Below are 25825 nucleotides of genomic sequence, written 5' to 3'. Positions count from 1 at the left end.
CCTGGCCCTGGCTGAATTGTCCAGGTAAGTGCATGCAGCAGAGCATTGATGTTATCTGTGTATGTCACACATGTATTTTATTTCATTTACATGTGTGGGCATGGCTTTAGTTCCCAAGTTCAGCCTGCAGCCGAGTCCAATAACAAAGAAACCTCAGGATGAGAGACAAGAAAAAATGGGGGAGGATAACTTCAAAAAACATGTTTGAGACAGCTCAGCTTCAAGGCAATATCACAATTACATCATGGTTAATTACCAAACCAGTGAGCAGTCACTTCAGCTGAACTAATGGCATTACTCTGACCATTGAAGCTGGCACAGTGCTGTCAGTATTTGAGCTGTGCAGGAGCTGGCAGTTTTACCTTACATGTCTAAAAGGCAGCTCTTGCTTGAGCCTTTTGTTCCTGCATACACCTCAGAGCGTGCCTTTGAGCACGAACTGCAGAGTCATAAATGAGCATAGCTTTGTTCCCATTCAGTCAGAGCTTGCTCAGAAAGATTCCTACAAACAAGCCGTTTAGCTGGTCTGAGCTCACATCAGGTTAGAGAGGCAAGAAAATGAGAAGAATCCCTCTCAGGGGGATGTTGTGCTCACAAACACCCAAGGAGGCAGAAGCAACACAGATGGGCAATGCTCCTTTTTCTTCCCACCCCAATGAAGTCAATCAGCTCTGCATTAATCACAGAGAAGACTCATTCACCAGAATCTTCCTGCACAACAAAAGTGAACAGTTTGTAACTGTGGGAAATAAAACCATGTGAGGAGGTTCAACTAGCAATTTCTGTTGGGCAAATGCCTCTTCTCTGCTGCCCTTGAACTTACAGCTCCATTATTGTTTTGGGTTTTTCTCTTGCATTTAAATTCACACATGATTATGAGTCAACTTTTGTTTTGGGGAAGCTTTGTTTTGGATGGAGATCCCAATTCCTCTGTAGAGGCCCTGTTCTGTGCAGCAAAACTGTAGGAGATTGCTCCATATGAAACCTCCTCGTTTTTTGGGAAGCTGAGAGCTGGCACCAGACTTGATGACTCAAGTTTTGTTTCTGGCTGCTTGCACCTGCCTGTGGACAGTGACCACATGTGTGCAGGCAAGGAATGAGGCTGGAGAAGAAAGCTTGATCCAGATACCTCTCCTGAAAGAAGAGCTTTGAGAGGAGAAAGACATTTATTAAGCAGGCTGTGCTGAAATGAATGCCAGGAATGCCATTTCAATAATCCGTTAAAAGGCTCAAGTTAATTTACTTTGAGTTTATTGCCAAATTAAAGATCCAAGGAGAGGAGCCCCTGTTGCATGCCTGCATTTCTAATTCCTTCACTCTTCTGTAGGGGAAAATTCTCACTGGCTTCATTGCTAACAAGGCCAAGGGCTTGATCTGTCTAGTCAGTTGAATTTTGATGTAATTATAAAGAAAGGTCACAGGAAATAGTATACTAATTTTGAAGGAATACTTCATCCAGGCATAAAATTCTCTATTAGATTAAATAAGTTTTACATTGAAAAAAAATTATATATATTACCCAGAGATATAGTCAGTTTACCTCTGTAAGCAACAGTCTTGAAAATTCCTCATACGCTGAGCTGCTGGAATTATGGAAATCATCAGTGAAGTTGTAGTTGAGAATCCTCATAGTAACATCAAATATCTTGGCCTCTGTAGGACACAACATTAAAACACACCGACAGAGTAGGAAAGGATTCAGCTAAAATTGATGTACCTGGACCAAAATCTCAGCTGATGGAAGAAAGGAGGACAAGATTGAGAGAGTTTGGTATGAAATCAAAAACATAAAGCCAATAGGCTCCTGTAAGCTTTTGATACATTGAGAAGATGCACTTCTATCGGGTCTAAAGAGATATTTTGGTGCCTAATTGCAACTGCATGAGAACAGGGTGTACATATACTTTATGTGTGGGTTTACACATACCTGGGCCTGGCCCTACATAACTCCTGCCTTGAAGTTACACCCAGGGTAGAATTGCCCATGGGCTCATCACTGGCCCACCAGTCACAGTTTTTATTTATTTATTTTCCTGATCTTGATAGTGGGGATAGTAAATATATTCTTAAACTGAAAATACAACAAAAAACTGTGCATGCCTCTTGTGTGTGAGCCCTGACAGATACTGTACAAAGCACAGGAGCCAAAACCAAGAGCCAAGGAATCTCTAACTGCTTTGTCCTGTATAAACACTCCATGGCTGTTACTCCTTGGGCTGATCCTTGGAAAACTTTTCTTTTTCTCAAGGGCTCCAGCTCCGTACTCTGAAGTTCAGCCCTCCCTTTTCATAACCACTAGACCTCCTACTTTCCCTCCACAAAGAGAGTAATTTCCTTCTGACCCAAACTGGAGTCATCCCTCATCTCATCAAAGGGAAGGCTCTTAGGGATAAACATGAACAGCAGCATTCCCTCCGTGGTCAATAAAAATAGTTCACTGCCTGCTCTTTGAAAAAAGGAGGAGAGATTTGTTTCCTTGTTTGTATGGAGGCTTAGGAAATAATTTAAGGCTAGAGAAGAAGCAAAATTATGTTTGATCAACACACTAGGGCCTCAGGAAGCTCCCACCACCAGTTAATTGAACAGAACTGGGCAGGTAGTCTGCAGCTTTCTTACTCAATCCATGTAATTCTCTTTAATCCTTTATTGAGCAGAACCTGCCCTTCCTCTGGGCACTCTTGTTAGCTCGGCTGAGCCCTTGACAAACCAGTTGCCTGGATTTCCCACTGGCCAAAGACATCAACCAGGAAAAAATGAGGCTTCTGGGAGATGGGTGGCAGCAGAAAGGAGTGCCAGGCACCAAAGAAATATTTTTTTTAAAAAATAATTATAGCTTAGCCTGGTATCTGTAATTGTCTGATCAGCTCCAGCACTCCTTTATCAACTAAGGATAAAGTTCTGCTGTTTGATATTCTGGGTTGGATAAATGCTGGAGTAGGTGAGATAAAAAGTGCTGAAGAAGGTGGGAAATGTTGTTCAGTGTGGACCAAAGGATCATTGCTGAACTGCAAGTGAGTGGGGATGGCAGGAGGAGAAGGGAGAAGATAGAGATATACTATATTATATATATGTATTTTAAAGTGTTTCTTTACCTGTTTTAACATTTTGATGGGAGATAATGATTTTCCCACAAGTTTCATAGCTGATCTCTACTGAATACATCACACCTGCTTCCAGGTGAGACACATCCATGTGCATTTCCTCTGTCTGCAGGTTTTGCACAGTTTCATTGCCCTTGGACACCCGGACTTGGAAAGTGTGGTTCAGAGTGGGAATGACAAGCCAGGACATTTCAAAGCTGTTGCTGGTAACGCTGAGGATTCGATGGTTTGTAACTGCAGAGGGATCTGTTGCAGTCCCAGGAAGAGTGGACATGGAAAAAGCAACATTTAACTTTTAAAGCCTTGTGCTGTTCTAAATCCACTACAGACAAGCACTTTGACAGTCAATAGGGTAGGGTTCTCTTTTTGTCAGGACAGAATCTGCCCCTCTCACACTAGCAGATCCCCTCATCTATGAACCATCCCACTGTGGTGACTGGTTTAGTGTTTAACTTTTTTATTTCCCTTTACTATATGCATTTCTGTTGAATAATAGAATTACAGAATAGTTTGGGCTGGAAAGAACCTTAAAGATCATCCAGTTCCACCCCCTGCCATGGGCAGGGACACCTTCCACTGGAGCAGGCTGCTCAGAGCCATGTCCCACCTGGCCTTGGACACTTCCAGGGATGAGGCAGCCACAATTCCTCTGGAAAACCTAATCTCCTCCAAATCTCCACTCACATAAATAATCAGCCAGTGAGCTACAGGTACAAGCAACAGGACTAAGTTTGGAACAGTTACTCTGGGCACTCTACATGTGTTGACACCTGCTTCACCTCCTGTCATTTTAATCATCAAAATGTACCCATTCAGGCAAAGGTTGCCTGGATTTATCCTGGAACCCCCTCCAGCCCCCAGCTAACAGGCTGGGGGAGAGTGGTGTGCAGCACTTCACCTGTTATTCCACTCTAGTCCAGTGCAATCTTTGTCATGTCAATGGGAAAAGACAGGGCCCTTCAGAGATGATTCCTCTCCCGGGAGGAGGAGTTGTTAAATTGGGTAGGGTGAGTTGCCCTGCAGCAGAGCCAGTCTGTCTGGCTGGAGACAGAGCCCAGACAAGACACCTCTGCTGGGGAGAGCTGGGGCCAGGTGAGGTGAGCATCACACCCCCTGCTAACCCAGAGACCATGGCATGCTGCTGCCACAGCTTCAAATTTTTCATGCTAATGGGTAGACTAAGGAAAAAAGATTGCTTTCATAAACTGCTTCAATAGAACACAATTGTTTCCAGCACTCTGGGCCAGGTGGCTGCCAAACACCCCAAAAGCCTTTCTCCCCTGCAATAGAGGGGCCTTAGTTTAATTCCTCTGGCTTCAGCTTCCTTCAGAAGTTGTGGGTGAAAAACAAGAATATCCAGCCTGGCTCTCTGAACTCCTAAAGAACAACTTAAATCTATTTCCTCCCACAGAAGAACAGGGTGTTGTTAAAAGGATTGTAATAACTCCTGCCTGAAAGGGCTGCATCACCCATGTAAACACAAATCTACTGTGGTTTGTTCCCATCACAAATCAAGAAAACATTTATTAAAATCCAAGGTTACTTACAGCACCCAACATCTGTAGATTGGTTGGTTATGGACAAGAGATTTGCTTTCCTTGTAGAGGGATAACTAGTGGCAGTGTTAACAGCATTTACTGAAATTGGAGTAGATGCTGCAATGCCTAGGGGAAGATCATATTGTCAAAGAGTTAAGAGTATTGCTAAGAAAGCAAATCCAAAATAATACTATTCATGTTTTCCACATTAAAAGCAGCAATAGAAGTAATATAAATAGAAAATAAAAGTATTATCATATCACAAAAGCATAAAGTAATACATTATCGTAATTTTTGAGATTAAGGGATTGTAGAATTGTTTTCTAACTAAAGCATCAAATGTGCAAGCAGTTATTCATCTCATTATCTTAAAGCCTATTAGCAGGCCCGTTGATGTCTGTGGGCTGTAAGTATCTTTTGCTGAACTGGTACCACAAGGAATTATTTCAGCCAGTGCCAAACTGCTTGCAGCAGAGGGCTCAGCAGCTCAGGGTGGGCTCATACAACCACTGAGTCTGGGCTGCAGTCAAAACAGGAAAGAAGAGAATGGCAGAAATAATGCCATTAATTGTTTCTCAAGAGGCTGGAGAGGTGCACTGACAAAAAGTGACTTGCACTGAGAAGCTGTAGGGTCTGAAGTTTAAGGTTTTGGCAGGTGAATGAGGACAGCTGAGGGTGAAATAGAGGAAAGAGTGAGGGACTGTGAAATGAATACTCTGCATTTCCATCAGAAATAGGTAACATGTTTATGTGGAATTTTGTCCCAACAGGAGGAGAACGGGCACTCATGCTCCAGAAATTCCTGCAGGTGACTCCTGCAAAGGAGCACAATGTCCTGCAGGAACATCCTCAGCACTTGCCAAGCTGAGACCAACATTTCTTACCTTCCTTCCTTGGGCTCAGCCAGTGAGGGATGACAGTGGCATGTTCATGCTGAGGGTGGCAGCTGTAATAACCCTCCAGGTTTACACAGTTGCTTTTCTCAGGGCAAGCGTTGAATTCAGCATAGGAACATTCATTGACATCTAGGAAGAACAACACACTTTGCACAGGTACTGGGAGCAGCATCAAGACTGATCTGCACTGTGTGTAGACCACGCTCTGGTTATGATAAATAACCAGAAATCTGCAGTAATGCTCTTAGAGCCATTCTGGATGTTATCACCCAATCACTTTTTACCCCAATTCTTTGGAATTAGAGGACAGTTAGGGGCAGCTCCTGCTTACAGGAGCCTGTAGGATGCCATCCAAACCTGAGATGTCAGCACAGGGGGAAGGAGGACTACCCAGTGATTTCACTGAAAGCTGGACTGAGTAAACACAGAATAAGAAGCACTGATAATGGAGCTTATGCATGCATTTCAGGAGTGAAAATGTTCAGACAACTGCAAAGCAGTAAGTAGACTGATATAATTTAAAATTAATGTATTGGAATGTTTATGTAACATTTTAAAAGTATGTAGTAATATGCTACAGTAATTAACAGACTATAAATATGACTTGTTTCATACAAGCTACTGGAAGTAACATGGCAACAGAATCTATCTGCTCCCCAAGAAAACAGTTTTTCAAAGAGTCTGTTTAATACTACTAATGGTTGTGCTACAAATATGCACATATTTGCTCTTTCATCTGAAAAACTATGTTACTGGGAGAAAATAAATTTGAGGGTTCAGAAGTGTTCCCTTCCAAACTACTCACTCCAAAATAACCATTAACTCTCCATCCTAAAACAGAACGGTCAGGGCCGTGTTTGCAAAGTTTGCAAGATCCTCTGTGCAAAGTAATGGTTATATAAATGAGATCCCAAGCGAAGAGGGATGAAACCCCCTGAAATGTGACAGGATTACAATCAGTGACCTTGCACTTGTGTGTCAATCACTTCATACACTCGCTTCACCATGGCCTTCAGGGAGGAGGAAACCTCTGCCAGAGGAGCTGGCTGCTGCATTCCCAGGAGAAGCTGAGAGGCCACTGTCCCAGCGTAGATGTCCCCACGGTCACTCTGGATGTGGTGCACAGAGGCATTCAGGGGCTGCAGTGCTCCAGTGATCTGGAAAACAGGGCAGCAAACACTGGAGCACCTTGGTCATTTCCCAGCACATGAATTATGCAGTGGTTATTATCATAATCTGAGTGTAGGAAGAAATTCAGAAACCATGGCAAAGTGGTACCGCTTGGGCCTGTGTTTATGGTGAGTTCTTATTTTCACATTTCACAACAGATTTATGGTACAGAAATGCCAAGCTGCAGGGCGTGTGGAGCTGATCTCAAAATGCTTTGGCAGAAGGAGTAACCCAGGAAGAGGTGGGAAAAGTCCTGCTTTGAAAAGTCTCAGTGGATTACAATACATTACACAGGCCCCTGCAGTTTGGCTGCAATAAAGCTGTCCAACACTTCTCTGAACAGCTAAATGGACTGCTGGCAAAGGGAATAGAAAGAAGAAGAGGAAAAAGCAACAGACTCAGGATGAGGAGTGGGATTAAGAGCCACAGAGAGACCCCAGGCACACCAAGCCATCCCAGCTGAGAGTCAGGAATGAGAGAAGGGATCTGCTGGTGGGCTGAGCATTAAGAGTCAGTGGAATGGACAGCAGGACACTGAGTAGCAGCTCCTTGAACAGCTTCACCTCAACTCCCCATTTCTTGAGTGTTTGACTCCCACATAGCTTGTTTTAAACCAAGATACAAAAGCCTTGGTGGATCCCTTGGTGGGTTCAGCCCCTCTGCTGCTACTACACAGCAACAGGACCAGGGTTTATTGCTTTTTTAGGATATGAGAAGGGGAAATTAGATAGGAGGAAGAATTACACCCATGCTGTTATCATTTCTATTCTCCTGCCCATCAGTGCCAGCAGATTATAGCAGATAGGTTTGTCTTGGAAAGGCTTAACTTAAAATTCTGTATCAGGAAATATCATGTTTTGAGGGGCTTGAAGTCTGTCATAGGCCCAAAACTGAAGTGAGAGCTGGAGCAAACACTACTTAAGCAGGAAAACCTCCTTTATTTCAGTTTGTCTCTAAATTGCCCTTGGAAGAGACCTGAAAATTTGCTAAAGAAGCTGGTCAATCAATGTTACTTGAATTGCTTAAGGACTCAGCTGACATTCAGTAATCAGAAATACAGAAATAATCAGAAATTGGGCCAAAAAGCATCAATCTGGCAGAACAAAGGGTGAGCAAAGAGTGGCCCCTGAGGAACAGAATCATGGGCACAACGAGGGAAGAGTGTTTATACATACCACAGAGTGCAAAAGGCGGGAATGATTCAGAAGGTGGGGATCCACCCGGATTAATTCATTAAAATCCATTTTCACGAGCACTGTCACGTTGTACCAGAACGTCCTCCCTGCAGCACAGGAAATAAAACAGCCAAGTCATCTGAGCTCTGGTGCTAGAGAAGGCAACAGAGCTTCAGGGAGGCTCTGAGGAAACAAAGCAAGATTTAACTTGGCAAAATGTGAGGGGCCCACGAGCAGCCACCAGCCAGGGCCTCGTTTGCCATATGCCACAGGCAGAGGAGCCAGCAGAGGAGAAGGAGCCAAGGAAGGAGCCAAGGAAGGAGCCAAGGGAGGTTTGCTGGACCCACAGCACCCACACACCACTCAGTGCTCACGGCTGCAAGCACTGGAGCTGAATATCCTGGAATCCATCCAAAGCAGATTCCCGTATTTGTTTCGGGAAGAGCTATGGTAACAGATTTCCTGCCCACTCCTACCCTCAGGAGGGAAAATTAAGGATATTTCTATTAGAAGCAGCATTGAATTTATCAGTAACATACCCTCTGGCATGGGATCCACACAGCCTGCTCCTTTGGATGAGCTGCAGCATTTTTTCAGCCCTGGACATTCAGTATCGAACGTGCAAGGATAATCAAATGTTTCCATATCCTTCACTGGACAAATACCAGGTCTTGAGGCAAATACACTGGATCTATTGAGTGCTAAGTAACAAAAACATTTCTGAGAACAAAAATACAGAAAGTTGTTTCCATAAAATTGTGATATTTAATTTATACCAAACACCTCCTCCTCATTTTACAAGCATGTCTGCTCTGAGTTTTTAATGGGAAGAAAACAGCAGCCTAAAATATCATTATTTAATTTCAAAGGTGTAAATATTCTCAGATATTTCTCTTGTCCATGAAATTTCTGTTGCAGAAATTTTGAATTTCTAACTTTCCATTAATAATTATGGATGGGCTCATAGTTAAGTTTCTAAATGTGGAGACACTGAAGCACCGTGGAACAGAAAATGTTCCTGGTGTCAGCTGTGACTAATCCAAATAATATCTAATGATCAAAGAAAACAGGTACTGTGCAAGATAGAAATCAAGAACTTTCATTTAATATTTTTTGGCATAAATTTAACCTTGGTTGCACTAATTCTGTTCCAGCTGGCCACTCCCACTCCAGCCCATGCCAGAGAGGGCATCTGAGGCAGGAGGTTGCAGGAGACAGTGGTTCTGGGTCAGTGCCAGCACAAAATCTCTTCTATGGAGGAAAAAAAAAGATATTTCCAAGCTCTATAAACTCACTTCTTTACCCACACTCTCAAACACAGCTCCAAGTAATGCTCAGCTCTGGTCTTTCTAAGCAACCTGAAAGAAATCTCTTTTCCGTTCATTTTTGATCCTTTACTGGGCAATTAAAGTCAGCCAGGAGAAAAATGGACCTGATTGTTGCAATAGAAACAGTTGTGGTGCAGGAAAACCACGTTTGACGTAATAAAACCCATAGTAAGTGAAAGATCCACGGCAAACTATAAATCTATTATGAGCAGTTCTGTGGGTTTACAATTTCTGTTATGCCAAGGCTCTGGATGAGAGCAAATGTGAGGTTTCTGAGAAGCAGGAGGGGATATTGAATCTAGCACTTTTGGCCTCAGCAAAGTACGTTTCTTAGCCAGGGAAATTGTCTTGGTTAACCAAGACTTAAACTGAATCTACAAAACTTGCTGCCACATGCACATTCCAGATCCTCCTCTGTCTCTGGGGCTGGAACTACAGGTGGTTCCCCCAAACAGGTCCTTTTCCTAGAAATATCCCTCTTGATTTCCAAAGCCACATTAAGGTGTGATACAGCCTTGGCTGCTCTTAGCTGAGTCTCACACACATTCCCAAATGATTGCTCCTTCTCAGCCTCCTGTGCTGGGAGCTGAGCAGCCCCTCACACTGGATTTTGCACAAACACAAACACCCTGTGTTGAAAAATTCCCTATTCACCCTGGTTTGAGCAGGTGGATCTTGGTCAGCTGGACCCAGGCATGGAAATTCCTCCAGCCCTGATATTCAGGTGCAGTTCAAGCAGGCTTGAGGTCCAAAGCAGTTTTTTTTTCCCCACCTGTGTCTCTTTATTTTTTTTGCTGTGTTTAACTGCAGTGTAAATGGTTTAATGAGTCACATGCAGTCTCAGAAAACACTATTGAATCCTGGCTGGGTGCCACAGCAGCCATTTATCCGAAATCAAAAGGTCATCGTTTTCGGATCAACGGAAACAGAGATGGATTCACTTCACATTTCTGCCTAATTGTACCAGATGCACTTTGAAAATTCAATTTGTGCCCTCCTCTTCAATCATGCTGGGGACAGTCACCTTCCAAGCAAACAGTGAGGAGCAAGCCAGCCAACTCCTCTGTCATTTGGATGAAGTACAGGCTTTTCTCCTCCTTTATTTCCACAAATGTATGGAAGCAGAACTGCAGCTTAGCAACCAAAGGTCACTTGCCAGCCTGCCTCTGGACAGCTGCTAGATCTGCCATCACTGCAGGATGGGGCAGGAGATTGATGCTGAGGGACAACTTTAGCTCAGCCATAATCCCCTTCCTCTCCCTCCTTCCCTCTGGAAGGGATGGATTCTTCCAGAGGGTGTGGTGGACCCAGGGACCAGCACCCTGCATTTGTCTCAGGTATCAGAAGGTGGAGACAAATCTATGAAACTACAGAGAAAGCTCCTGGGAAAGTCTGTTCCAAAGGCAGGCTGGCAGTTTTCATCACACAACCCTGGTTTTGGGGTCTTGGAGCATTGGTAAGCTTTACTTGCTCAGGTGGACGTTTTCCATCCTGTTTGCCTCTCCAGGGGTTTAATTGGGATTTGTGCTGATCCAGAATCTGACAAATATTTAACACCCTTCCTGGCTGTTACTTTTGCTTTGGAGGGGAGAAGGCTGAGGGGGAAGTGATCAAGGTTTACAAAATCCCAGAGTTGGGGGGCAAGGTGAAGGCGGAGCTGGTTTTCACCAGAGCCCACAATGATAAAACAGGTGAAAGAACTCACTTCTTTACCCAAACAGGAGGGAACTTCTGCAGTTTGTCAGCACAGGGAGTATGGAGACAGACAGCTTCAGTGGGCTCAAAAAGGGACAAGGCAATTCCCAGACAGGATTCCCATGGATGGATGGGAATTGTGGCAGGGATGCCGATAATCCCATTTCAACAGCTGCTGGGGGCACACAAGGGACACAAACTGCAGGGAAGCCAGAGCCACCTGCTTCTGGGTGAAGTCCCACAGGACATTCTGGCACCTTCCCACCCCAGGCTGATGCTGCAGTGCTGCCCAAATGTGACACCACTGTCCCCTGGCTTTCCTGAGGCAGCTGAGCACAGGGACAGCAGTGCCCCAGCTCCTGCTGCTCTGGTTACAGTCAGCATGGAAACATCTGCATGGCAGCTCTGGGAACATCTGCATGGCAGCTCTGGGAACATCTGCATGCCAGCTCTGGGAACATCTGCATGGCAGCTCTGCAAGGTCCCAGCCTGGCTGAGGAGCTGCTTGGACACCTACAATCAGCTTTTTTTTTTTACTTTGTAGCTGCTTTTCTGAAAACCTTTGGAAGTTGTGCACATAAGGCACAGTGATTAAATCATGATTTTAACATTGCACATCAAGTGCTCTCAAGAAACTCCACAATTAAAGTTGTCTTGGGCCTTCTTATTTCAAGGTATTTTTGTACATGTGTGCTTAAAACCCAGCATTCACCATGTGCTGATGCACTCTCCCTCCCTAGCTGGGGATCAGGAAGGGTTAGATGGCAGATAAGGAGCTCTCTGGTTTCATCTTATGCTGGAAAGTGGGCAGCAAGCCAGTCACCAGGAGAAATAACCATCCCATCCATTCAGGCAGCTGGAAACAAGCCTGGAGAACTGGGTCCTATCTCTACCTAAAAGACAAGATGCTGGGAGAAGTTTTGTGTGGTGAAACAACCTTTCAGAGCAGTGGATTTCACAGGCCCGTGAGCTTGACCTGCAGCCCTGTGCCCCAACCATACAAGTTATTTAAAAGCAGCACTAAGCACCATGGAAATCAGAATAAATTTATGAAAAAATTAAAACTGTACCCAAGGTGTCTGAAAGCAAGTCTGAAACCGACACAGAATGGTTTGATCACAGATTTTCTGCAGTTCAGTTGCCCATCTGTGAAAGACACAGGAGCTCCCTCGCTTCCCATAGCCTTTGTGAGGACAAATTGCTGCCTGTGAATCCCCCAGGATTCACCTAAAAGGTGATAAATAATTCTCTGCTCAGTGAGAGGCTGAGCAGAGCACTGAATGTGGAGGTCAGGATGGCACACTCTGGGGAGCTCCATCATCCCTGGGCACTGGGAAATGTGGGAAATTGGGGCACTGCAGAACTGGATCAGGTAATTAAAAGAGTTCACTGATCTGCATGCATGGGCAAAAAGAGAGAAAACAAAGGTTGTTTTATTTAATTCTACCTTAAGAATGAATTCCAGCACTTCATAACTTTTAGATATTTAACTTTCCAGCTGTTATTTAAAAATGTCAAAGTCATTTGTGTGTGTACCTGTAACCCTATCCCAATGGACAGAGAACTAGTGAGAACTACCAGAGCAACTTGACCAGTGATCTAGACATTTTTTTCCCCAAGAGCAAAGAAATAATAAAAGCAGGGCCTGCCATATCCCAGGCAGGGGTAAATGTTTCCCTCTAGGATGAGAAGGTGAGGAGTGGCCAGGAACAGGCTGCTGTGGAAAGTCATGGAGACCTTTCCATTCCTGGCAGGATGGAGAGCATGCCAGCATGGATAACGTCAAGAAGAAAATAAGAGTAGTTCAACAGCGTGCTGTGCAGTAATTTCTGCAGTTCCAGTTTCTCTTCTCATCATTTATTTAAGACTGTGTCTAGACAGTGCATTACCATTCACAGAATTTATGACTAATGCCCTGAAAAGCAAAGATACCAGAATAATGTAAACAAGGAAATCACCTAGAAGCCATACAATAAATGGTTTTAAACATTCCCAAATTAACTTTGACAGGAAAAAGTGTCAGGGTGACCACAGTATTTCATGGACAAACTTATCCAGAGTGCCCATCAACAACATGGCAAGAGCAGGGTAGAAATTCTGCAGCTAAGCTTTACAAGAGATTTACAGATTTGTTCATGTTAGATGAAACAGAATCATCAACAGCTCTCAAGCCTAAAATATCCCTAGAGATGCTTTTAAGAGACAGAATTGTACTGGGAGAAAAATATTTCAAGTGTTACCAGGAAGCTTTTTTTTTCCCCACACAAGAAGATAGTCTTGATGTTCAGAGGTTCAGAAACACTTGAATTTCTTGTGCAAACAGTGGCAACCACAGTGACTTTTCCACATTTGGCTGGCACAGCTCTTCTCTTGTGCTACAGAATTAAAAAGCTATTTTCTCTGATTGGTTCTCAGTCTTCTCATTTGATACCTACAGACACACATGTATGCACACCTCTGTATATCCAAAAGACTTCACTGAAGTAACTTTTCAACCATAATTAGTTGCACTGGAGATTTTACCCCAGCATGGAACCGATGCTTGGAAAATAGAGATGATCAGCAGCAGGTCCTTTGCCTGTCTGACAAATCTGCTTGGGCACACAGTAACCTGCAGCTCAAATTCTGCTTTGCTGGGACTCCACAACAGCCATGGAGCCAAACATCAGCAGGACACAGTAAATTAGGAATTACACTTTAATTTCTCTTCTCTAGCAAATCATTTCAGGAACAAATAAAACACATGGACAATTTTTGTGTTCCCATCCTTCTGTTAAAATCCTGCTAGTCACAATATTCTACCTGTGACTGTGGGGAAAATGCCTAAGGGAAAAAAAGAAAAACATTTGGAAGGTTTTTTTCCACTGCTCTGAAGCAACTGAAATGTGGGATGAAGACATTGTTCTTGACAGATCCCATGACAGGACATATGGCTCATCCCCCCTCAAGTCACGTTATATGATCCGGTGCAGGAGCAGGTTTGGGGACATTCCCACAGATCTGAGTCACCCAAGTCTTATGACCCAAAACAAGGGCCAGGGCTGCAACAGGACCTTTCCTTTCAATCTGCTGTTCCTGTATGTGTTTATGTAAATGCCCAGGTCCATACTGACAAGTGGAAATAGAGAAAATGCAATGTCATGCTGAAAACAGGAGACAAAACTATGTCCTGCAGAACTTTTCCATATGACAGAACAGTTCAATGCTGGTTTAGATAATTCAAGATGCCTGTTCAGCTTAAAAGCATCTAAATTTATCCACTGGAAAAAGAAAGTTCTTTTTCCCCAAGGAATCCCATCCATCCATGTCTCAAGCTCTAATAAAAATGGGAATTTCTGATTGACAGCTGCAAACCCTGATGTGGGAAGGGGAAAAAGCTTCCATCTTGAGACAAAGCTGATAAAGTCTTCTTGAGCAGAGTCTTATTAACACTCAGATGTTAGATCAGATCCACCAAAAAGTTCACCAGTTCTCAGACCTCCCACATAGTCATAGGTAACCAAGGAAGTCCTAAGAAAATGGGTCCTAGCGTAGTTTTGGTTGGAAAGCATCTGGCATCAAGTTGCCCTGAAGCCACAGGTTGTCTTAAATTTGAACCAAAAATGGGTTTGCATTCTGGAAACAGACCCTGCTCCACATCAAAGGAGATGCTATCCCAAGTGCATCCTGAATTACTTTTGAGGAGAAAGCTCCTGGTGTAGATGCAGGCAGGCTCAGAGCAGACACTGCACCAGACAGTGAATTACTGCTCTTGGCCAGGGATATTGGCCTGAACTCAGACAGGTAATGAGCCCTTGGAGGGCTAACAAGCAGCTGCCTTCCTCAGGCTCCCCTGGAAGTTTAGTAAACTTGTGACTAGAGGTGGCAGAAAGCAAGAATCAGGAGCTTTAATGTGCTGTGTCTACTCCTTGCCGGGTTGGACAAAGTTAACTGTATATTATTTTAAAGTCATTTATTTCAGTTAATAGGAGCCCATGGCCCAGAACTGAATTAAGCCTTTACACATCTCAGCTGAAGTGAATCTTCTTCCATAAGAAGCATTTATTTCATCTCTTAATCTGACTAAAACTTACCTAGAGAGCAGTAGAGTCCAACTTGTTCATATCCTTCGCAGCAATCTGTGAGAGTGATGGTTTCAGGGATTTCAACGCTGTGAAACTGCGTTCTGTGGTGTGTCTGGGGACACACCATCCATGGGATCCACCCTCCACAGGGTGTGTTCTTCTCATAGGACTTTTGGTAGGCAACCATTTTTAGCACACTTTTGGTCAGGGTGTAGTTGCACAGGTGGTACCCCAGCAAAGAGAGGCCTTTTTCTAGGAAACACAAGCAGGAAAGAAAGGGATCAGCATTAACTTGTCACCCCAGAGCAGAAGCTCCCTGCAGTATCCAGTGAAACACAGAGTGATAAGAAAGCAGTGACAGAACCAACACAGATGAATGATTCCCAGGAATGCTGATGTTGGGAAGAACATTTCTTCAAAAAACAGACACAAGAAAGAATTGGTAGTGACTGCTTGTCACAGGCATCACTTTGGTCATGAAAGGATGAAGACTGGCAGAAAATTCTAAGAGTTCTTGGTGCCTTCAGGTGTGAGGCAGAAAAAGGGCAATTTAACTCAAGCTAATAATAAGGAAATTTACATATGTTAATATAAATTAAGAGTAGAACACAATAGGCACTTCCAGGGCAGAGTCATCCCAGTAGTTTAAAAGCCCACTCCAGCCTCCTGCTGCCAAAGCCTTCATCACTCTCCACTGACTATAAAGGGAACAAAGGGTGAGGAGCTCATGGGCAGATGAGTCACAGTAGATGTCTGGAATAAGACATCCTTCAGACATCACCCTAGGCTAAAACTGGGTACTCATACATCACTGGGAAGCACTTCCAGGTAGCTGACACAAAAGGTATTCCTGGAGATCCTGTGCTGCCTCTCTGCATTTGTAGCAGACCTTGTTGATCACACCACTGGAAACCTGCAGTGGTTCACTGGCTTTGAGTATAAACAAAGTCAGTGATAAGGTCATTAACTGCATCATTTCACACAGGTCTGGGGATGGGACTCAGCTTCCAGGGTTCTGAAACCATTTCTGATGAGGAGTGAATTCATGACTTTACTTAAAACTGAAACACTTCAGCAGGGAAAAAACCCCAACGTCAAACAACACAAAGAAACCCCAATAACAGCAACAAAGGCAGCTGGAGTTTAAGAATTAGCAGTAGGCAACCCACAGTCTTGTCACAGACATCAGGCTGGCTCCTGATGAGATGTTATAGAAGCCAGAGGGGCTGAGTCACCCTGTGTCCCATTTGGGCAACAGATCGGATGGAATTGAAATGCCTCTATCATCCTCTAGCCAAAGCAGAAGAAAATTTAATAAGGAGAAATATGAATTAGCTGCAGAGATTCAAATATAGAAGGATTTTTTTTTTTCTTTTCTGAGAACTCTGAGGGCACCAGGGTCAGCCAACAGGCAGACTGAAGCCAACACAATATACACAACAGGCATACAGTTAAAACATTTCCAGCTTATCCTATTTGTACAACTTATCTCCTGCCTCAAAACATGAAACATGTTTAAAACAATTCATGAAGAAAAAAAAAAAAAAAGAATAAGAATTGTCAGGCTTTCAGGAATCCTGTGCTTTTATCACATTTAGATTTCCAGCTAACAAAAGACATTTGTGCAATTTGAGCAGGACTAGGAAAAGAGCTTTGGAGTGGAGGATCCATTTGTAGTGCAGGGACAGTCCAGAAGAAAACAAGGAACAGACTTGGTGTCTAGATGTGGTCTCTGGAAGTGCAGCCCTGCTCTGCCTCACTCCTGCAGCAGAAGGCTGAGCTGATGCTGGGTTGAGCTCCAGAGAGTCCATGTGAGAGCCAGAGAGCTCCAGCAGAATCCAGGGAATCTGTGCTGCTGCTTGGAGCAGGTCAGCAGGAAAATACTGCCAGGAAACCCCACTCCCTCCTTCTTCCTCCTGGCCAGCCTCCAGCAGGGCACCTCTGTGCCCCCTCCCTGAAGGGACAGCAGCTCAGAGGTCCATTGGAAAAAGAAAAGATGTGAGAGCTCTCCACATCCCCGGCTGGCACCAGGGCTGCTCTTGGTCCCTAAGCAGGGAGTGGAAGGAGGTGGTCAAGAGGGACAGGAAGACACCCAGCCTAGCTCAAAGCCTGGCTCAAAGCCTGGCTCAAGCCCAGACCCTGCCTGAGGCAGGAGAGGATCCCAAAGGCTGGGATGGAGCTCTGACCAGGACATGGAAGGAGTGAGCCAGAGAAAGCAAGGTGACCTCTCCCTCTGGCTAACTTTAGGATAACTCTCTAGGAGAATGGAAAAGGAAAACAAACCTGTGTTCTGGAGCAGGAATCAGAGATCAAGGGCTGCTTTTTATTCAGTGTATTTGAACCATTAACACCTCACACGAGGCACAAGTGCCTGACAAGAAACAGCTGTTATTGCATTTTGGAAAGCATTCCCTTGCCACGTGTTAAGACTGCTCCAAGAATACCTTTCTCCACAAATGCTTCCAGGCATGTAGGTGTGGGGGGAAAAATAATAAAATCTTACTTCAGCTTTTGTTTTGGTTTTTTTGTTTTGGTTTGGTTTTTTTGTTTTGGTTTTTTTTTTAAATTAGTTTGTAACTTGAATGGCTAAATAACCAGAGTGGAACAGAATTAATACCTAAATAATTCTGGTTATAGCCTTTCCCTGGAGAAAGTGCACAAACATCTATTGTGACCATGGAAGGAGACAGGAGCAGGAAAATACTGTTCTATGAAAAAGAGAAACTCCTGTATTAAGGAATCTGACTGTTACAGTATAAAATCACATTAGAGGGGAGTAGGGCAGGTAAGAAGCAAGAGCTCAGCCTTGTTCCTCATCCTCATGATCTCTCTTTTTCTCCAGAGCTCACAGAAAGCCTGGCAAGAGCAAGGCAGGGACTGGAAGGGAAAAACTGAGTAAGGAGAGCACTGAGGATTCGTGTTGTCCGTGCAGAGCTGAGGCTGCAGCCAGGACGTAGCACTGGAAAGCTAAAAATTCCAGAGTCAGCTGGCTCAGTCTCTACAGCAATGTGCAACATAAATACAGGTATGAAACTGAGAATAAGATGGTGTAGAATTAGACACAGTTTATAATTGGAAGCTACAGCTGTCAGAGCAGATATGAAGTCATATTTCATACTTAAACATTGATACTAGGTACATATATATAAATATATATACACACAAAGTATAGAATGAGGCTGCCAAAGCCTAAAGAGCTCTGAGAAAAGGCTGTGGTGGTAAAAAATGATGCCCTCAGTGCAAGAAGTTGGACTGAAGGCATCAGGGACAGTTGCAGCACCACCAACCTTTTCCCCATCCATCACTTCCATACTGTTCTAAACAACCTTTGACACTCACAGAGCTCAATTATTTTGCTGACAGCAGTTTTGCTGCTGAGCAATGTGGCTTGGATCAATTTAGGCTCTTTAGCAAATTTGCTTTCTGTTCTTATTACTCCCATCTATGGGATTATGGCACAATCAAATGAATTAAAATGCACTGGCTGCTGTTTTCAGCGACCCACAGCTGAAGTCAATGGCACAGCAGAAGGCAGTCACCTGCCATTAGAATGGGTATGTTACACCTATCATTTCTGGATTTTAGGATTTTGTCTCAGAAACCACCAGCTTTCAGCAGCATCAGGGAAAATATCTTTTTTTTTTTTTTTTTTTTTATTTAAAAAAGAGCATTAACAATTAATGCAAACCCTTTATTAACAGAAACAAACACTGAAAGGAAATCCTGGGAGCAAAGGCTGCACAGGAAAAAACTCCTTGGAACTCAGCGTTAAGCCTAGATCAGAACTGAGAGCATGACCAAAAAAAACAGCAATAAAAAAATACTTCATAGCATTTATGCCACAGACAAAGCTGCAGTTCTGGAAACTTCACTACTCAGGTGCCACAGGAGCCACTGTGAGCTGGGATCTGCAAAATCTTTTCTCACTGGAGAGCAGTAAGACTGAAAGGCAAGTGCCAAAACCTCAAAAACAAACGGTTGGAACAGGATGGAGGGCAGATTCAAGCTCATTTTTGAAATGCAAACACTCCAAAACATTAAAAAAATGAATCATAGACTCGATTTTCCTACAAATTCCAAATTTTAAAGTCAACACCATTTATTTTAAGTGGCACTAGGATGGGAGTTCTATTGACCCTAATCTCTGCAAACCTCTTTTAAGCTGTGGCTTTGACAGAATAACAGAAAAGTCTGCAAGGTTCTAAGAAACATGGTTTATATTTAACTGAGACTCACAAAACCACTTAAGTAAAAAAAAGCAATGAAGAGCAGTCAAAAATCATGATATTTTCTCATCTAAATGAATCAAACCAGAAATGAAGAGTAAATTAAAGGTTCATTTAGCAGTTACAGTTGGGTTAGGGTTTTTCAAAATTACAGTCCATACCACAGATGAAATTTTAAGCTTGTCTTCTACAGCTTCATCTTATGCATCCCTGGGAATTTGCCAGGCACATTACTACATCATTTCCTGCTAAAGCTTATTTTAAAGACAATTTTCATAAAAATTTGCACAATACTGAAGACAAAGCAGAAACATTCCTCGTTTATTTCTGGCACAAAGGAAATGACAAGGATTTTGCCTGGGGATGAAAGGCTGGGGACAAAGGTTGCGTTTTTGCTTGGTTAGATTTTCTCTGTTCAATTATCGACAGAGGATTCTTAAATGGTCACTGGGACATTGCCAGTTCTCCAGAGAGTGGCTGCCTTGGCTGGTTTATTTCAAAGAATTATCTATCCAGCATCCAAACTAAGCTGTCCTCTGGCCAGGTTTGCATCACTCACCTGTAGTGTCATCTCCTCTTCCCTGCTGTGAGGCTGCCCAGAGGATGAGCACAGAAATGAGAGTGATCCTGGCCATCCTAGGGCCCATCCTGGATAAACCTTTCTTATCTCTTTGTTTCCAAGGTGGCAGAGCTTGGCTGTCCTTACACTTTGGCTTTTGGATTAGGGGAAAAGGTGCTCTGGGTTTTTTTACCTTTTGCAGGGAGGTGATAACTGCTGGCAACAGAAACAAAGATGCTCCGCTGGGAATTTTGCTGCTCCTCTCTCCTTTGTGCTCTCTCCAGGGGATCTTGCCTCTTCTGCCTGTTCAACTTGGCTCCTCTGGCCTGACTTTGAGAAAAAGCCATTTTAAAACTGCTGGTTTAGTCCCTGTTTATCCTTCAGAGTGCTTATTCCCTCTCACACCTTAAGCACTCAACTTCTGGGAGCCAGACTCACCTCAAATATCAGGTATAAACATCTTGAATTCAGTTCCTGTCCACACATCAGGTGGTACTGCTTTGAAGGTCTTTAATCCTGAACCTTGAAAGCAGACTAAGAGTAAAAGCAAATACCTGTGTGAATGTTTATTCCTGAGTTTAAGCTGTTTGTCCAGTTGCTGTCCCTGTGCTCATTTCACTGCAATTCCAACATTCCCTAAGCCAGAGCAATGCCAGAAAATCAAGAACCTTGTTAAGCAGAGCTGAAAAAACAAAAATCTTTTTTTTCTTTCCCATTGTCTTACTAATCAAGGCACATTCCCAAGATAGATGAGCCTCCAGCTTTACAACACATGACAATAACTTGAGTGCAATGTCACTTGGCTCAGGCAAAGACAAGGAGTGAACACGGGATGATATTTTATGAGGAGCTGACGCTAAAGGATGGAAAATCACAGGTACAGCTCTTGGAGCTGAGGCAATATGTTCAGAGAAGCACTTAAATACATATCACAGTGTTGCAGACAATTTCATGTGGATGGAAGGGATCTGGAACCACAGACCCTCTCATTTGTCTATGTTCAGGTAGCAGAGATGGGACCTTGTGTAGCACTGAGGCACTTGTGAGCTGTTCTGGCTCAGAAAATCAAATATCAAGCTCATCAAGGGGTAAAGAAAATTAAAAGGAGGAAGAACAAAGGAAAATTAAAGCTTGCCCAGGAAGAAGAAGAAAAAAAAATCGGTATTGTAGAATGCTTTAAAAAAAAATTTAAAAAAGAAAAAAATAATTGATGTGGAAACGTTTCTGCTCCAAGGAGATTGTTCACCTTAGCACCAGGATGTCCTTCCAGGCTGTATCTATCCACAGATGCACCACTTACATCTCCTGTCAGGAAGGCAACAAGAAGCCCATGGCTGTAGCCGGGCAGAGGATGCTATCTGACTTTAAAACCCCACTAATAAATAAATAATCATAAGAAAGAAGACTCAAGTCAATGAAATTCAATATTCAAATATAAATATTTCTCTTCATGATCTGTATATATATATTTTTTTAACTATCTAAATTTTCAGGAAAAAAAGTCTTGGTTGAATTTTTTTGTCTTGCACTGACAAAAAACAGATCTTTAGCCCTTAGAAATTTCTGGGTCCCTCCTATAAAGAAGTATATGTCTTGTCCAATTTCAAATACAGGTAATTCCAGACTGACATGTGAATTGGATTCCATCTGAGTTGGAATTCCATTGCAGTAGTAAATTAAATGGTTCCTAAATACAGAATGTGCAGAACCCCCTTTTGAAATAAAAATTTGAGAAAAGTCAGTGGTTAAATGGTTAATCCAAACAAGAAATAGATACAGAAATAATGTGTATTTCAGGATTTACCTCACAATTTACAAATTCTTTGAGGTTCTGATTTATATCAGCATTATTTCTTCAGTTACCATCAGTTAGGCTCACAGCAATTTACTTTATAGCAATGCAGACACTGGAAAAGACCACTCAGGCAATTAAGGATGCATCCTGTGTCCTGTCCAGCCCTTTTCATGTCTTCCAGCCACATTCTTGTCCTGTATTAATTGCAGCAAGTTTAAGATTTTGTCCTGCATCCCCTGCAGCAGCCCATGCTCTTCATAATACTGTGATGAGTTACACTGGCTCAGCACAAGCCAACACAGTTTCCTGCAGGGAAACTACAGATTGATCAATATTTTGGATACCTGAACATCTGTACATGCATGGATTGACAGCACATTGCACCAGTTTTAGTTACCATCATTGTATTTCACAGATAATTTTTTTGGCTTTTCTCCCTTATCCCTTTTAAGTGTTCTCTGTTTCCCAGGGAACAAGTGACAGAACAAGGAGAAATGGCCTCAGGCTGTGCCAGGGGAGGTTCAGGTTGGACATCAGGAAGAATTTCTCCACTGAAAGAGTTGTCAGCATTGTCAGGGGCTGCCCAGGGAGTGCCCATCCCTGGAGGTGCCCAGGGAAGGGCTGGACGTGGCACTCAGGGCTCTGGGCTGGGTGATGAGGTGGGGATCGGTCAAAAGTTGGACTTGATGATCATGGAGGTCTTTTCCAGCCTAAATGATTCTGTGATTCAGTATTAGGACTCCAGCAGAAGATTTTCCCACTCTCTTTTTGGTGGTGAGGAAGGGAAAAGGAGATGTTCAGAATAAAAGCCCTGGCTGTGGAGCTGGAAGTGAGCTGGACTCCAGCCTGGAAGGAGCTCATCCCAGTTCTCCTGGCACAGTCATCTGGAGCTGATCAGTTCTCCCAGCTCTGATGTTTAAACTTTCTGCAGTTACATTTCTACCATCAAAACTGATCTAAAGTTTGCCATTTATACAAGGAAGGGCTAAAAGCCACATCAAAATCCATTTGTGGATAGTGTTACGGGATCGAGAAGCAGATTTTTAGAGATGGGATTTGACTCTCCTAGGCTGTACTATCAGTAATTGAAATATTGTGGCTGACAGCAGGCTTTCTCATCATACTTTTTCGGCATTTATTGCTCTTGACAGATTCACTTCTGATTTAATTAGTCACTTAGAAGATCCTGATCTTCTCTAGGCAAGGGGTTTGACGCAGAAAGGTCATTGCTGGAACATTTTTTTGTATTATTTTGTCTATAAAGCAATCATTATATCAGATGCAGAAAATGGTCATGACATTTCAAGACAGGCTGATATGCACAAGGGGAACAGGACTTTGGGCTCACTGGGAATTATATTTGAGGAATATATCATTGGGAATATAACAAAAACTGCTCTGTGCTTCAGAAGCCAGCACATCTTCCTGTAGATGAATAGGATCTAAAGCTTGAGAACTATTAAGCCATTTAATCTAGAATCATGGAATCACAGAATGGCTTGGGCTGCAGTTTCATCCTGTCTTGGGCAGGGACACCTTCCACTATCCCAGGCTGCTCCAAGTCTCATCCATCCTGGCCTTGAACACTGCCAGGGATCCAGGGGCATCCACAACTTCTCTGGGCAACCTGTGCCAGCACCTCACCACCCTCACAGTAAAGAATTTCTTCTATATATCTAATTTAAACCTGCTCTCCTTCAGTTTAAAAATATCACCCAACATTGCCCCTTTTCCCCTCGCTATTTGGCCCTTAGAAAATTATATCTCTTTCCTTCTTATACACCCCCTTTTGTCACTGAAAAGTGCCCAAAGTTCTCCCCAAAGCCTTCTTTCCTCCAGGATGAGCAACCCCAGCTCTCTCAGACCTTCTTCACAGCAGAGGTGTTCCAGCCTTCTGACCACCTTCGTGGCCTCCTCTGGCTACACCCTGCAAGGTTCCCATCCTTCTTATGGGGTGCAGCTCCAGCTGGATGCAGCATTCCAGGTGGGTCTCAGGAGGGCAGAGAAGAGGGGCAGAACCACCTCCTTCAACTTTCTGGCCACTCAAAAACCTTTCAAAATCAGCTGTAAATGCTCAGAGACCTCACCAGGCCCACACAGTTTCAGCCTGATTACAGCCTGTCAGTCTGAGAAATTCCAGGCTATGGCCACAGCAGAGTGTGGGGATGGATGGATGGAGTCCATTCACCAGTCCTGAAGATCTCACAGTGGAAATGAACAAATCCAGGACAGAAAGGCAAAGGGAAAACCATGCTGCCAGTGAAGGTGACAAGAAGTTCAGATGAGACCTGATTTCCACTTGATTTCTTCACCATGACTGCATTTTCTGCTGCCCAGTGAATTTTGTCTCACCATCAGGGCAGTCTTAAAACTGGTCCTGCTGTGGCATTTCAGATGTTTAGCAAGGGTTGTGCTCAAGCCAGTCTTTCCCTTAGTGGGGCAGTGCTAAGGTTTCTTCCCTCTTCTACATTCCTAATCTTCACAAAAACCACAGAAACTTAATTGTTTCTTTGAGCCTGCAGCTGATCTGTCAAAACTGGCTTAAATCAATCAGCAGGGCCAATGGGTCTTTGAAGAGATGAACACGCTGACTTAGCCAGAAATAACCTTTTTGCAGCCAAATACAAAAAAAACAAATAATTCCTGCCATCAGGATACAAACTTATCCCTACTTCTGAAAATGAACACATACAATGAGTACCTTAATGTCTACTCCCTACAGAGAAAAGAATTTCTCAGGAACTACTCAGCTCTCAGAGTCAAAATGCTTGTCTGTGATTCCAGGGACTTGAATTCCCTGCCACTGCCACCAAGCTCTTGGGCTGTGTGAAGTCATACAGGTCAAATTTGCCCCTGCAAGGAAGCCATGGGGATGGGAGGGGGCAGAAATCCCAGTATTTCAGACCTTTTAAGAGTCACAGCTGCAATACTATACATATGTTTTCGTTTGTGTTACCTGAAAAGAAAGTGGAAGAGAACAAGTACAGTTTTGCCAGCATATTTTAGGTCTGTGTTAGGATGGACACAGCTAAACTGGCCAGTTTTTGAAGGGGTCATTTTTTCCCTGAGCTTCAGGCATTCAAAGAGTGGAAGAGTAGCACTTGGGTTTTTCACTGTTGCGTTTCAAAGCATTAAAATGAAGGGACATACACAAATGACAGTAAAAAAAAAATTCCCTGGCAGCCCTAGGAGCTCATTAAGTGAACTGTGCAGGCAGAACAGTCCCTGACAGTACCCAGTGATTCGTTCTGTCTCACCAACAAACCTTCCTCAGGAAAACCTTTGGGTTTTGTTGGTTTGGGTTTGTTTTTTTTTTTTTCCCTGAACACACACAAACTGTTTCAAAGTGACTCATGAGGAAAAAGTTCTTATTGGTAACAGGAGGAAAAAACATGAGTCAGGCAGAGGTCACGCTGAACCTCTGACAGAGGAGCTTGTGCAATCCCAGCACAGGGAAGCTCTTGTTCCCTCCAGAGCTTCCAGGGCAGGGTCCCATCCCCACCATGAGCTGGACACCAGATGAGATTTGATCACACCTCATCCATGACTTAGCAGTGCTGCAGGGGAGTAAATCCCATCTGAGACATTACATAGCCTGCTTCTTGTCTTTAGCTCCAAGCCCAGGCGTTTTTGAGGGAAAGCAGCCTGGGAGGGGGAGTTTTCCTTTGCTATGGAAGTTTACTGGGAGAAGTCAGAGGGTCTCCTGCTCAGCATCCCCCCAGGGTTACAAGGGCCAATCCACCTGTAGGTCCCATTCAGGTGAGGACCTGTGCCAGCAGCTGCTGGTGGGACTGAGCCCCTCCTCGCTCTGCCTCGCTGGCTGAGCCATCAGATCCCTGCAGCAGAGCTCTGGGAATGGGCACTGACACCAATCCCACCTCTGTCACTTTGAGAATTAAGTTTTTTTATATTGTTTTCATAATTTCTAGCCATTTTCCCAGGAAAGTAATTATAAACATAGATGTTTATACATTCCATTAAAGATATACCTTTTAATAGACATCTCTCACGACCAGTATAGTTGAAAAAGTGATAACCTAACTATCAAATCCCTGGTCATTATCAAAAATCTACAAACACTAAAAAAACCAAACTAAACATTCTTCTTTCATCACACTTCAAACTGTGTCTGTGTAAATCATTTTGTGTGTCCAACAGTGACACACCTCCTCGCTCCCCCGATGCCACGGGGCTCACCAACACCAAACACCAGTGACCAGCCCAAAGATGGGGCCCTGCTTCCCTGGCTTGTGCCCTTGCTGCTGCCTGGAGCCCATT

At 43.6% G+C, this 25825-nt stretch overlaps 1 protein-coding gene across 1 annotated transcript in view; it reads right to left on the bottom strand.

Annotated features, from left to right (window-relative positions):
* UMODL1 (uromodulin like 1) overlaps positions 1-23502 on the bottom strand; it is a 52763-nt gene extending 29261 nt beyond the window's left edge. The window contains exons 1-11 of the mRNA XM_088068294.1: positions 23413-23502; positions 20191-20286; positions 19946-20078; positions 14977-15219; positions 8420-8581; positions 7881-7987; positions 6500-6692; positions 5524-5664; positions 4649-4765; positions 3093-3347; positions 1541-1653 (exon numbers count right to left, since the gene is read on the bottom strand). Coding sequence (XP_087924420.1) covers positions 1541-1653; positions 3093-3347; positions 4649-4765; positions 5524-5664; positions 6500-6692; positions 7881-7987; positions 8420-8581; positions 14977-15219; positions 19946-20078; positions 20191-20238 — 1512 coding nt within the window. The 5' untranslated portion in view covers positions 20239-20286; positions 23413-23502. The remainder of the gene's footprint in view (positions 1-1540; positions 1654-3092; positions 3348-4648; positions 4766-5523; positions 5665-6499; positions 6693-7880; positions 7988-8419; positions 8582-14976; positions 15220-19945; positions 20079-20190; positions 20287-23412) is intronic.
* Between the last annotated feature and the right edge of the window lie 2323 nt (positions 23503-25825).

Source organism: Pseudopodoces humilis, chromosome 2 (genome assembly GCF_049639895.1).
Source record: "Pseudopodoces humilis isolate 2021_Gansu_Grassland_sample_001 chromosome 2, ASM4963989v1, whole genome shotgun sequence".
Lineage (NCBI taxonomy): Eukaryota > Metazoa > Chordata > Aves > Passeriformes > Paridae > Pseudopodoces > Pseudopodoces humilis.
This window is presented reverse-complemented; position numbering and strand designations above follow the sequence as displayed.